This window comes from Terrapene carolina, unplaced genomic scaffold (assembly GCF_002925995.2).
Source record: "Terrapene carolina triunguis isolate 2854851 unplaced genomic scaffold, T_m_triunguis-2.0 Scaffold21, whole genome shotgun sequence".
Taxonomy (NCBI): Eukaryota; Metazoa; Chordata; order Testudines; family Emydidae; genus Terrapene; species Terrapene triunguis.
The window spans coordinates 5,595,953-5,610,305 of record NW_020664372.1 but is presented as its reverse complement, the minus strand read 5'-3'; the positions used below and the strand labels follow the sequence as shown (position 1 = coordinate 5,610,305).

Below are 14,353 nucleotides of genomic sequence, written 5' to 3'. Positions count from 1 at the left end.
TATCAAAATTTTTTTGAGCAAACGAAGAGAGCTATGGCATAGAGTATCTTGCGGGAAAAAATTCATGTTTCTGTTACGTTCTATTTCATCTTGCTGAGGTCGTGTCTCGAAATAAGGCCTGTTTTAGTTGTCATTTATAGTAAACTTTTCTAAGGTCATTATTAAGACTAATTTTTAACTTATTTATCATTAAATCATCAAATGGGAAAAATCCTTAAACCCCTTTATTTTGAACCTTGCTTTTATTAGATACAATTATTGTTTCATTTTAAGTATTATGACATGATAGGAGAACAATATAACTTTTTTTCTTTCAGATTTATTACACTGGCAAATATCAGAGCCTGGGAATCAAACAAGGTGGTCCTTCAGCAGGAAAATGGGTTGAGCTGCCAATCACAAAATCTCCAAAGATTATCCAGTTCTCAGTCGGACATGATGGTTCGCATGCCTTACTTGTTGCAGAGGATGGAAGTATATTCTTTACAGGCTCTGCTAGTAAAGGAGAAGATGGTGAATCAAGTAGGTTTTACTATTGTGTTATCAATGGCTTAATATAGAATTGGTACTTGTAAATTATACCAGTAAAATCAATATTAACCAGTCCTTAAGTTGTGAAAGGAAAAATGAGTAGGCTACTAGAGCAATGCATGAGCATATCATCAACATGCTTGTGCACATTATCTGCAAGTAAACACAAGTTTGTGTTTGAACCCAGCAGCGAACATAAAAAACGATGTTCACAAGCATGTTAGTCATTAAGGTCAGGGGGAGGGATAGCTCAGTGGTTTGAGCATTGGCCTGCTAAACCCAGGGTTGTGAGTTCAATCCTTGAGGGGGCCACTTAGGGATCTGGGGCAAAATCAGTACTTGGTCCTGCTAGTGAAGGCAGGGGGCTGGACTCGATGACCTTTCAAGGTCCCTTCCAGTTCTAGGAGATAGGATATCTCCATTAATTTAAATTTAAAGGTGCCACCGGACTCATTGTTAACAAGCAAGAATATTGTTACCTCATGCACAAATGTTGGAAAACAAGGAAATGCAGAATTAAGAGACACTTCCTACACAACCTTAACACTGGCCTCTTTGATCCCAGCCCTTAAGAGACCCTCAGGGTATATCTATACTTGGAACTTTGGGTGTGATTCACAGCTCACGTAGACATGCTTGTGCTAGTTCTCATTGAGCTAGCACACTAAAAACTGTAGTGTAGCTAGAGTAGCATGGGCAACAGTGAGTGGTGGCATGGGCTAGCTGTGCTGAATGCATACCCACTGTGCTCATGTGGGTTTGTGGCTGCGCTGCCTCTTAACACTTCCTGTGCTACCCAGGCTACACTATTTTTTGCGTGCTATCTCAATGAGGGCTAGTGTGAGTATGTCTACTTGAACTGAGAATCACACCTGCAGCTCCAAGTGTAGATATACTCTCTGAGAGATCCCAGAAGCTTAACCCTCCATTAACTTCTGCAAACCATCAGCAAGTCATCCTGGGATCATTGATGCTGGACAGAGTGCAGTGAAGGTCCTCTGGACTAGGAGTTGGAATGTTGATTTGGAATTGTATTGGAACAGAAAAGATGGTAGGTTTGATTAGGGGAGGGATTAGGATGCTTTTAGATTCTTGCTTTTGATTGATATTCCCACTTGAGTAGTTAAGGTTGTTTGACCATTTTGGGTGGGAAGAATTATCTTAACTCTGCATTTCTTGGTTTTACAGCATTTATATTTTCTTATTGTTGTAAGGGGTGTAGTAGGATACCTTACCTCTATGTTACAGCAGAGTAACAGTTCTGCTATAGTTAACCTTAAGACCTGCTTTTCTGTTTTAAAGATTGGCTGTTCTAAGTGCTCTAGAATTTGCATAATTAATCATGTTGTCTTGAAATTTGCTGTGCCTCATGGGGCTTTAGGGTATGGTCAGTGGTCCAAAGTTGGGGCCATTTGACTAAGTGATTCACAAGATACAGCCCCCTGGGGAAAAAACAGGTTTTCTTAAAGTTAATGCATTGTGAAGGGCAGAAGCCCTGTCCCTCTGGGTGAAGAGTTTAAACAGACATGCTTGGAACATGCACCAAGAATACACTGAGACTGAGATGAGGAGCTGAAAAAACAGGTAAGCTTGATATCTTATCAAAACTCTTCAGCACTCGTGAGCGGGGAAGGGAATACTCACTGACATGACTGGAATAGTTCACATGTCTCAGAACTATGGTTTCAGGCTGTACTCCTCTCCATGGGAAATTCTTTCAGCAGAGAACTTCTCATTGACATGAATGGGTCACTTAACACTTCCCTGAGCCTTTTATGCTGCTGATCCATGTGTAGAGCTCCAGGAATCATATAGTAATATAATGGAGTACCAGCTCTGTTCTAGGTAACATTGTGAAGCCCTTCCTGTTTAAACAATAAATCTTCAAAATCTAAAATTTGCATGCGTACAAATTGTCTTCACATTTCCTATGCCTCATGGGAGTTCAAGCTAGGGTTAGTGATCTAAATTTGGGGTCATTTGATACATCCCCCAGAAAAAAATCATTTAAGTTCCAATCCTAGCAACTTTGAAGTTTTGAAACGCATCTTGTGCAGAAATCTGAGAATAAACTGTAAACACTTGGGAAAAATCTGCCTCTGTCACAGGGTGTGTGTGTGTGTGTGTGTGTGTGTGTGTGTTTTAAGAAATGTAATACGAGTACAGCAGAATATCCAGAAGGTACTGAAAATATTTTTGAAAAGATAAAGTACATTCAAATGCTCAGTGGGAGGGAAACTATCATGTATTAAAATTGTCAAGTTTTGGGGCATAGACAATGGATAAGATTTCTCTCATCATCCTTCTTAGCAACTATATATTGCAAATGTTTAAAAAACACAACCATTTTCACCATTCCGCTATAACAGAATGTACAGGAGTAGAGAGGAGCACTGAAGAATCACATAGTAATCATGTGGCCTAGTGGAAGACAGTTGAACTGAGACTATTCCCACCTCTGCCACTGGTCTGCTTCATGACCTTGGGCAAGTCACTTTACCTCTCTGTGCCTTAGTTTCCCATATGTAAAATGGGGATAATGTTGTAAAGTTCTTTGAGATCTAATAATCATAGAATATCAGGGTTGGAAAGGATCTCAGGAGGTCATCTAGTCCAACCCCCGGCTCAAAGCAGGACCAATCCCCAACTAAATCATCCCACCCAGGAATTTGTCAAGCCTGACCTTAAAAACCTCTAAGGAAGGAGATTCCACCACCTCCCTAGGTAACCCATTCCAGTGCTTCACCACCCTCCTAGTAAAAAAGTTTTTCCTAATATCCAACGTAAACCTCCCCCACTGCAACTTGAGACCATTACTCCTTGTTCTCTCATCTGCTACCACTGAGAACAGTCTAGATCCATCCTCTTTGGGAACCCCCTTTCAGGTAGTTGAAAGCAGCTATCAAATCCGCCCTCATTCTTCTCTTCTGCAGACTACATAATCCCAGTTCCCTCAGCTGCAACTCATAAGTCGTGCTCCAGCCCCCTAATCATTTTTGTTGCCCTCTGCTGGACTCTTTCCAATTTTTCCACATCCTTCTTGTAGTGTGGGGCCCAAAACTGGACACAGTACTCCAGATGAGGCCTCACCAATGCTGAATAGAGGGGAATGATCACGTCCCTCGATCTGCTGGCGCAATGCTCCTGCTTATACAGCCCAAAATGGTGTTAGCCTTCTTGGCAACAAGGGCACACTGTTGACTCATAACCTGCTTCTCGTCCACTGTAACGCCTAGGTCCTTTTCTGCAGAACTGCTACCTAGTCACTCGGTCCCTAGTCTGTAGCAGTGCATGGGATTCTTCCGTCCTAAGTGCAGGAGTTTGCACTTGTCCTTGTTGAACCTCATCAGATTTCTTTTGGCCCAATCCTCTAATTTGTCTAGGTCCCTCTGTATCCTATCCCTACACTCCAGAGTATTTACCTTTCCTCCCAGTTTAGTGTCATCTGCAAACTTGCTGAGGGTGCAATCCATGCCATCCTCCAGATCATAAATGAAGATATTGAACAAAACCGGCCCCAGGACTGACCCTTGGGGCACTCCGCTTGATACCGGCTGCCAACTAGACATGGAGCCATTGATCACTACCCGTTGAGCCCGATGATCTAGCCAGCTTTCTTTCCACCTTATAGTCCATTCATCCAGCCCATGCTTCTTTAACTTGCTGGCAAGAATACTGTGGGAGACCGTATAAAAAGTCAAGGAATAACACGTCCACTGCTTTCCCCTCGTCTACAGAGTCAGTTATCTCATCATAGAAGGCAATTAGGTTAGTCAGGCATGACTTGCCCTTGGTGAATCCATGCTGACTGTTCCTGATCACTTTCCTCTCCTCTTAAGTGCTTCAGAATTGATTCCTTAAGGACCTGCACCATGATTTTTCCAGGGACTGAAGTGAGGCTGACTGGCCTGTAGTTCCCCGGATCCTCCTCCTTCCCTTTTTAAAAGATGGGCATTACATTAGCCTTTTCCCAGTCATCCAGGACCTTCCCCGATCACCGTGAGTTTTCAGAGATAATGGTCAATGGCTTTGCAATCACATCAGCAAACTCCTTTAGCACCCTCAGATGCAGTGCATCCAGCCCCAGGACTTGTGCTCGTCCAGCTTTTCTAAATAGTGCCGAACCACTTCTTTCTCCACAGAGGGCTGGTAATATCCTCCCCATACTGTGCTGCCCAGTGCAGTAGTCTGGGAGCTGACCTTGTTCGTGAAGACAGAGGCAAAAAAAGCATTGAGTACATTAGCGTTTTCCACATCCTCTGTCACTAGGTTGCCTCCCCCATTCAGTAAGGGGTCCACACTTTCCCTGACCACCTTCTTGTTTCTAACATACCTGTTGAAACCCTTCTTGTTACTCTTAACATCCCTTGCTAGCTGAAACGCCAACTGTGATTTGGCCTTCCTGATTTCACTTCGGCATGCCTGAGCAATATTTTTATACTCCTCCCTGGTCATTTGTCCAAGCTTCCACTTCTTGTAAGCTTCTTTTTTGTGTTTAAGATCAGCAAGGATTTCACTGTTAAGCCAAGCTGGTCGCCTGCCATATTTACTATTCTTTCTACACATCGGGATGGTTTGCTCCTGCAACCTCAGTAAGTATTCTTTAAAATACAGCCAGCTCTCCTGGACTCCTTTCCCCCTCATGTCCCTAGAACTGATTCACATAAAACTCATCACAGAAGTCAAGCAAATAGAGGATTTAAATCTCTTTAAATCACCAGGTTGTGTCTGTGGGCAGGTCATTCACTCAGCCTCTCAGTAACTGAGGTTTTCCTTGAGGAGCTGGTGTTGAATCTGACTGGAGTGGAGCCCGAGCAGTTTCCTAAGGCTCAGCTCTTCCTGGTCTCTGCCCGATGTGCATGTGGTATCCCCCGAGTTTCCTTATTCTCAGCTCTTCTTCCCAGTCTCAGTTTTGTGTGATAGGCACTAAGCATGTCCATTTTTAGCTCCCCATTCTATTTTCAGTGGTAAGTGCCTGGGGCAGGCCCCGAACATGCCAACTCTCAACTACCCACCCTAGTTTCTGTACTTGTCTGATTCCTCGTTACTTGAAAACTTAAAACCAAGGAATTTGGAGAAGGAACTCGGTGACCTTATGACCTCAAATTTGCACCACAAAGTCTGACCCGTACTCTGATGTGGCTTAGCTATTTTCAAATATATCTGTCTATTTGTATTCCTTTTAAAGCAAAGTTTTGCTCACCTTAACTGTGAAGTCACTACTGCACTTCCATAATAAAGTGATAGTGAAATTACATTTCTAAACAGAGGTTGCTAGGCTATCGATTAATAAAGGAACAGTGTAAACCGTTTTAATTTTCAGATCCAAGAAGTGTGCTAGATGACTGAGTACAGAAGAATACCTTTCGGCCTTCTGCCACCCATCTGACTGTCTAAGGTCCATTCAAAGAGCAGCTGCTAAGATCATCTGTTCTGACTATGCAAACTTAGGCTGTCTACGCGGCGCACTTTACAACGGTGCAGCTGCGCTGCTGCAGCCGCGCCATTGTAAGGGAAGCAGAGTAGCTGCTCTTTGTCGCTGGGAGAGAGGTCTCCAGGTGACCAAATAAAACCACCCCCAATGAGGGGTGGTAGCTTTGATGGGAGAGCGGGTCCCATTGACAAAGCGCTGTCCACACCGGTGCTTTCCGTTATTAAAACTTTTGTCATTCAGGGGTGTGGTTTTTCACACCCCTGAACAACAAAAGTTTTAACCATGGAAGGGCAGTGTGGACATGGCCTTAGTCTAGTTCTAGTCTGAGAGGTGACTCTCTAAAAATGGCATTGTTAAGTTGTGTGTTTGTGATACCTCTATACTGCAGTGAAAAAAACCTGTGGCACCGAGTCTAAGAGCCTGGGTCAGTTGATTCAGGCTTTCAGGGCTTAGGCTGCATGGCTAAAAATTGTAGTGTAGATGTTGAGCATGGGTTGGAGCCAGGCTCTGAGACCTGCCCCCCTTGCAGGGTTTCCGAGTGGGGGGTCCAGTGGATTTGATGGGATTAAGAGTGCCAAACATTTTCCCTTGTGGTTCAGGTGGCAACAAAAAGGGGCCCCAAAACTTTGGTGGCAAAGTTAGGAGACAGTTGAGAGGTTTAAAACTAAACTGCAGTTGCAACCTTGATTTTGCTGAATGTGTCCAGAGGAAGCTTTTAAAATTAGTAGATATATATTTATGATGTAAAATGGGATGGACTGTTTAAAATTTACTTGTAATTTCTACGGTTTCTGAATAATTACAGGAAATCTTAACAGTAATATCATTGTCAGTTGGTTTTCATTGGGACTTAATCATGTTACAGTTTTAGCTAAAATATTGATAGAATTAGCACAACTATTAGGGAAGTTAATATTGTGGCTTCTAATGAAGCTTAATGAGACTTAAATGGGAACATGATCACGTCTTGATTGGATAGATTACTGGAGGATTTAAAAACTTTTAAACCAAGATCTTTAAATAATAAAAATTCGGTCTGCAGACTTACTGTGATACAAATGACTTCAGCTTTTGCTTATGCATCTTTTCGGTTTCAGACAAAAAACTTTTGTGAGCAAGTATTGCTTTTTAGGATCACTTATTGTTATATATATATATTGAGTATAAACGAACCAACTAAAGAAGCCTTGCAGAGCCGTCATGGAACTATGTCAGCCTAGACACAAATTTTGCTTGCCTACCATTCCATTAATGATGAAAAAGTTGATGGTATTTTACAAAACTAACCAAAAAATTACTTTCAGTGGGAGAATCAGCAAGCAGATTTTTGTAGGGATAGTCTAAGGAAACATTGTATTATGAAACAAATGTTCATAGTTTAGCTGGTGAAAATCTTATTTTCTTCTTGCTGTCACTTTTTGGTGAAACATATTATTTGTAAAATGCCTTTTCTTTTAAAGCTAAAAGCAGACGGCAGTCAAAACCCTATAAGCCTAAAAAGATCATTAAAATGGAAGGAAAGATTGTCGTATATACAGCATGCAATAATGGGAGCAGTTCTGTCATTTCAAAAGATGGAGAACTCTATATGTTTGGAAAAGATGCCATTTACTCTGACAGCACAAGTAAGTTGATATCTGAGAGACATTATTTGAAGCCAAATAATGCCAGTTAAGTACAGATGTAAGAGAGACATGTCTTTAAAATATTGTTTGGTTGCATTTATTCGGCATTGAAACATGCCAGCTTAAATGAAATGCTAGAGAAATTTTTGTTCCAATTGGATTATGGTTCTGTATGAAATCACTTTATAAAAAACTTGTACATTTATTGTATTGATTGGGCAGATTAGTTATGACTGTTCTTCCCTCCTTCCTTTTTCTTCACTATCTGTGGCCTTGTCTACACTACAGACGCTACAGCAGCACAGCTACAGCACTACAGCTGTAGGGCTGTAGTATAGACACTTGTTACAGTGATGGAAGGTTGTTTTTTTCCCATAGCTGTAGTTAGACCATCCCCTTGAGAGGTGGTAGCTAGGTCGACAGAAGAATTCTTCCAGCGACCTAATGGGCGTCTATACTGGGGCTTTATGTCAATTCAACAACATTTCTCGAGTCTGAATTTTTCATACCACTGCTTGATATAACTAGGTCAACCTAAGCTTTAGGTGTAGACCAGGCATGTGTTTTACTAACTCCAATATTCCATCATTCTCACCTTACCTCTACTCCCGATAAAAAAATTAAATGTTTTTTCAGCAGTACTTGTGATATAGTGAATGTCTGATCCAGAGAGAGAAAATACTGTTCATCACCCAAATGTTTTATATCTCACAGGTTTAGTAACAGATTTGAAAGGCCATTTTGTGACTCAGGTAGCTATGGGCAAAGCTCATACGTGTGTGTTAATGAAGAATGGAGAGGTTTGGACATTTGGTGTGAATAATAAAGGACAATGTGGACGAGACACAGGCTCCATGAGCCAGGGAGGAAAAGGTGAGCTGCTTGTTTTTAGAAAATAACAGAATAAAAACTTAGCTAAATTTCGTTTTCAGATTGTGTTAGAAACAGTATATTCTTCTTCAAGTGATGGTCCCTATTGTATTCTACTGAGGGTTATGTGCATGAGCCCGGTGCCAGAACTTTTGAAAGTAGTACTGTTTGATGGTCCGCACATACGCCCTGAGCTGCCTTGTGGTTTCACCTGAGGCGATAAAGGGCGCATGGTTCGAGTTGGAGCTTATACTCTCCTGTCGTCTTTGTGATGCACTTTCCAAAACTTTTCTAAATATCTTTAATACTGTTCGTAGTTTAGATGTATTATTTTGTTCTGTATTCCCTTTTTTGTTTTTGTTTGAATTTTTCCTTTTGTACCAGATTTAGGACTTGGGAAGCCACTTTGGCGGTGTTTCTCGGCAAACGCTCCCCTCTCCCCGGGCCTGGGTACTGGATTATGCTGAAGCCTCTGGAGTTCAAAATCTGTGCTTCCTGCCCTCACTCATTTTCCATCAGTTTGGGAGAAACCCATATCACCTCAAGGTGCAGTATCTGCCTCTCCTTTCCTGCCTGTTCTCAAGAGAATTGGACTCTCCACCTCAGGAAACACCTTATGGAGACTGCCATGGAACTGTCATCGGATCTTGGCCGGGGAACCGCCCCGTACGTTGTCCTGAACAGGTGAAGAGTGCTTCCCCTGCCATCGGGATCCGCTTGTATCAGTGCTAAGGACCCCGCCCTGAGCCTAACCATGAACCAAGGAAGCATGTGCATAAGCATGACAGTAAGTCTTCCTCCAAGTCTACGAAGGATTTGGCACTGTCCACAGATTCTGTCCACGAAGGAGCCACGTGTTCCAAGTCTCACAAGACCAAGTAACAACCACACCAATTTTTTGATCCACCTTTGCTGATCATAGATCCTGTGACTCCACCACTTGTGGCCCGCCAGCATCCTGGGAACAGTCTGTCTCCAGACAGATGCAGTTCCTGTCACCAGCTTCTTCAGCGGAACGGGTACCATTGATTCCCTCCCCCCTTCCCCCCAGGGGACATGGAAGCATTCCAGATCCCCATGTGTTGTTTGTGCTGGAAGGACTACGGTCTCCACTGGCCCAGATCCGATCACCAAGTTGAAGGGACCCTTCCCCCAATATGTTCCTGCCGCCTTTGTTTCCTACGGCACCGGCATTTGGCAGGATTTCTGACGCCTCTGATTCGGACGATACAGATGTCTGACACGGTCTACCACTCCTGTTCCGGAAGCACAACTACCGGAAGGTTACGACAGCGCTGTGGCAGTTCCCCATCTTGCATGACCCACAGAATTGGTATCCGGGACTCCCTCCCTCCCTCCATCACCACAACCCTCATAAGGTAGGCGTTCCAACATGGCACCGTATGATGCACCAGTTAGCCCGACTCCAGTGGTACCAATGGATCTGGAGAGGTATCCCTTATCTTCTCCAGATGCAGCCACCTCTTCAATCCCCTCCTCTCCACCAGACGACTGTCATAAGTTCCAAGAATTGCTGCGGAGAATAGCCAATGCCCTGGTGATCCTATCAGAGGAAATACAAGACAGTCAACACCAGCTGCTTGACATCTTACACACTTTGGTAGGGCCACCCTCGCTGGTACCAATCAGTGAGGCCATCCTCCAACCCCAGCCACGTGTGCACCTTCCCCGAAAGGGGCTGAAAAAAGGTATTCTGTCCTCACCAAAGGGTCAGAGTTCCTGTTCTCTCATCCTGCCCTGAACTCATTGGTCATCCAGGTGGCTTTTGAGCATTCCAAGCACCAACAGCCCTGCTTCACCCCATCCGATAGAGAGGGTAAGAGACTAGATATCATGGGCAGAAAGGTCTTCTCCTTGGTGGGACTCCAATTTAATATTTCAAATTACTTAGCCCTGATGGCAAAGTATGATTTTATTAACTATGGGCAATTGGCTGAGTTCGCAGACAATCTACCTTCGCAAGATTGGATAGTTCCAGGCAGTTCTGCAGGAGGGCAAGTTACTCACCAGGTCCATGCTACAGTGGACTCCTCAGACATAACTTCCTGTGTCTTGGCAGTGGGGATTGACATGAGGAGGGAATCCTGGTTACACATCTTTGGCTTCCCCAGGGAGGTGCAGAAAACTATAGACCTCCCATTTGACAGATTGCACCTCTTCAGTCAGAAGATGGATGAATTCCTCCACTCCCTAAAGGACTGTAGAGCCACTCTAAGATCTCTGGGTATTCATACACCAGCACCAAGAGGAAATTCTACCTCCTGCCCCAATCACATTGTTACAGGGTCTCACAACTATACCATTAACACACCTATGAGCCTTCTCAAAAGTGCTGTAAGGTTCACAGACCACATTTGCCTATGTCGACTGCCAGTCATCTACTCAATTCACCCAATCGTCAAATAAGCAGTATTTGAGTGTTTTTAGAGAGACGTCAGCCACTTCATACACCAATATCCATCCTGTCTACCACCTTCAGGGTCCATCTCAAACTCTTTCTGCCATCATGGAAAGCAATAGCAATGGACAAATGGGTCCTAGATATTATCCAGGGTGACTAGGTCATAGAGTTTACTGTGATGCCTTCATCTTACCCTCCTCCGCGGTCCACGTGCATGGAACACCCATGCGATGACCTCTTCCAACTAGAGGTTTACTCCCTATTGCAGAGGGGAGCTGTGGAACTAATCCCAGACCCCTTTCACGGAACAGGGTTCTACTCAAGCCACTTTCTAGTCCCCTCAAAAAATGGAGGATGGGGGCTGATATTGGATCTTCAACGCCTCAAGTGTTCCATTTCCAAACGAAGATTCCGTGTGGTCACACTTGCAATAATCGTTCCCTCCCTTGAAAAAGGACCGTGGTTTGTGACTTTAGATATGCAGGACGCTTACTTCCATATCGATATACACCTGACACACAAAAGGTTCCTGAGGTTCAAGGTGGTACCGCAACACCTTCAATACAGGGTCCTATTGTTTGGACTTACCACTGCACCCGAGTATTCACGAAAGTTTTCTCAGTGATGGCAGCTCATCTCAGATGTCAGAGGATCCTCATTTCCCCCTATCTGGACAACTCACTAATAGCAGCATGGTCCAAGGAAGAGGCCCAGGAATCAGCATCCCAATTGCTTCTACTCCTTTTCTCCCTTGAGGTCAGTGTCAACGTTGAGAAATCAACCTCCAATTCCTGGAGCTTATAGGAGCTCGCATAGATGTGACTTCTGCTCGAGTGTACCTTCCACAGGAAAGATTCTAGACAATAAGGGAACTAATTTCTTTGGTGATCTCCAACCTTTGGATTTCGGCCAAAATCTACTTCTCTCTCTTGGGACACATGGTGGCCTGCACATATGTCATGCTATTTACATGCTTACACCTGCGCGGCCTTAAACTCTGGCTGCAGAGGGTCTAATTCCCCCATGCACCAGCCGATGAACGCTCTGCTCCACATGCCACCAGAAGTTCTCTCCTCACTTCAATGGTGGATGAACCCACTATGAGTCTGCTCGGGAATTACCTCCCTCCTGTCCTCATCCGCCGTTACAATCATAACAGATGCATCCCACATGGATGACTGCATGACACACAGCACGTGGACAACATGGGAAGCCAGGATGCACATAAATATATTGGAAGTCCGGGCAATACTTAAAGCGTGCCTGGCGTTCCTACCAGCCATCCAGGACTGGCACATTCTTCTCATGTCAGACAACATCACCACTCTCTTCTACATAAATAAGCAAGGGGAAATGAGATCCAAATGCTATGTACAGAAGCCATACGCCTATAGGAATGGTTCATCGAACACCACATTCTTCTGATAGTAGCCTACCTACCGGGCACCCAGAAAGTGATTGTCAATGCTTTCAGCAGAAACTTTGCAACTGTCCATGAATGGGAATTGCATGACTCTGTAGTCATGGACATCTTTGACTGGAACCCCCATGAGGGATCTTTTTGTATCCCACAACACCACCAAATGCACCCAGTATTGTTCAAGATGAGGAATTGGAGCCCAATCACAGGGGGACGCCCTAGTCAGGCGACTGGTTGGACTGCACAAACTATGCCTCCTCCCCCTTACCCTTCCTACCATGAGTAATCCACAAGATCAAACCAGAGAAAGCAACAACCATCCTGATAGCCCCCTTCTGACTTCGCCAATTCTCCTTTGCATGTAGAAGCAACCTCCACTCATGCTTTGGACATTCCCGGAGCTAGAGACTCAACACAATGGCAGGCTAAGACACCCTAACACGCATACCCTTCAACTGATGGCTTGCTTTTTGGATGGACACCTCCACTAGCTCAGGAGTGTTCTTTGGCAGTGTGAGTGATCCTTTCAAGCAGCAGGAAAGACTCCACAAGATGCTTGTGTCGAGCCAAATGGATGCAGTTCAACTCCTGGGCTACACAACAGGGTCTTGTCCCTGAAGTGGTGGGCATCTCACTAATCTGGGAATATTTCCTGTATCTGAAGGACTCGGGACTTGCCCTCAGCTCCATGAAATACATGCAGCTACCATTAGTGCTTTTCACCCGCCACTGGACGGCAATTCAGTTTTTACCCACCCCATAACTGTATGAGTCTGGAAAGGCCTTTTATGAAAATACCCTCCCATTCAGCCTATTGACCCCCATTGTGACTGTAACCTAGTCCTCACCTTGTTGGTGACTACCCTGTCAAACCTATGGACTCCTGCCTGCCAGCAGTCCTTTCCATGAAAGTCGCTTACCTTGTCACCATTTCATCAATCAGAGGGTTGGTGAACTGGGAGCCATGATGGCTGACCCCCCCCCCCTTCACCACTTTCCATAAAAACAAGATCTCTTTACGCCTTCACCCCAAATTCCTACCCATACCTTTATCTACCTTTTTCCCCAAGCCTCACGCCTCTAATGGGGAAAGAAGGCTTCACCCGTAAGATGTTCACAGTCCTTGGCCTTTTATCTTGAGCAGACAAAGCCATTTCAGAAATCTTCTAGGCTTTTTGTAGCCATATCGGAGAGGGTCAAAGGGCAAGCCATTTCCAGAGAATCTCCAAGTGGCTTTCTGGGTGCATTACATGCTGCTATCAGTTATCGGGATGATCCCCACCTGAAGGGATTTGGGCCCATTCTATGAGAGCACAAGCAGAAACTACAGCTGCACTCCACAATGTGCCCCTCGCAGACACATGCATGGCGGCCATGTGGAGTTAGGTACACACCTTCTCCACATACTATGCTCTAGTGTATGATTCCGCGACAGATGCGTCATTCGGAGCAACAGTCCTCCATTCCACAGTCTCCTTGCAGCATCCTCCCACATACCCTCAGTAGAATACAATAGTCACTTCTTTGTCACTCGAGGAAGAAAACTAAGTTATTTAGCTGTAACTGGAGGCTCTTTGAGATGCGCGGTCCATATCTGTATTCCGAACCCACCCTCCTTCCTCTCTGCTGCGGATCCAACAAATCTGCGGTAGAGAAGGAACTGGAGACACTGGCGGCCGCTGCGCCCTTTATTTCCTTGGGTGAAACCATGAGGCAGCACAGAGCACGTGCGCAGACTGTCGAACAGTTCTACTTTCAAGAGCTCCAGCTCTGGGCGTACGCGCATAATCCTCAGTGGAATACAGATAGAGACCACACACATCTTGAAGAACCTCCAGTTACAGGTAAGTAACTTCGTTATTCCTATTGTAGAGTTTACATTTGGAGCATATTATAGTATGAAAAGCCAAGGAGGCATAGCACTTTAATGTTGTCTATGTCTTTCTCTCTTAGTATTGCTACATAGTTGACTTTCAGATGTTCTTAATATTCTTCTGTTAAATTAATTCATTAGATGTTTTCATTTTGCCTTTTGATAACTGTGTATTGCC

At 44.3% G+C, this 14,353-nt stretch overlaps 1 protein-coding gene across 1 annotated transcript in view; it reads left to right on the top strand.

Moving 5' to 3' along the window:
• Nucleotides 1-14,353, top strand: part of MYCBP2 (MYC binding protein 2) — a 407,094-nt gene that overhangs the window by 96,513 nt on the left and 296,228 nt on the right. The window contains exons 12-14 of the mRNA XM_026662219.1: nt 318-522; nt 7,426-7,590; nt 8,305-8,463. Of these exons, the coding sequence (XP_026518004.1) occupies nt 318-522; nt 7,426-7,590; nt 8,305-8,463 (529 nt within the window). The remainder of the gene's footprint in view (nt 1-317; nt 523-7,425; nt 7,591-8,304; nt 8,464-14,353) is intronic.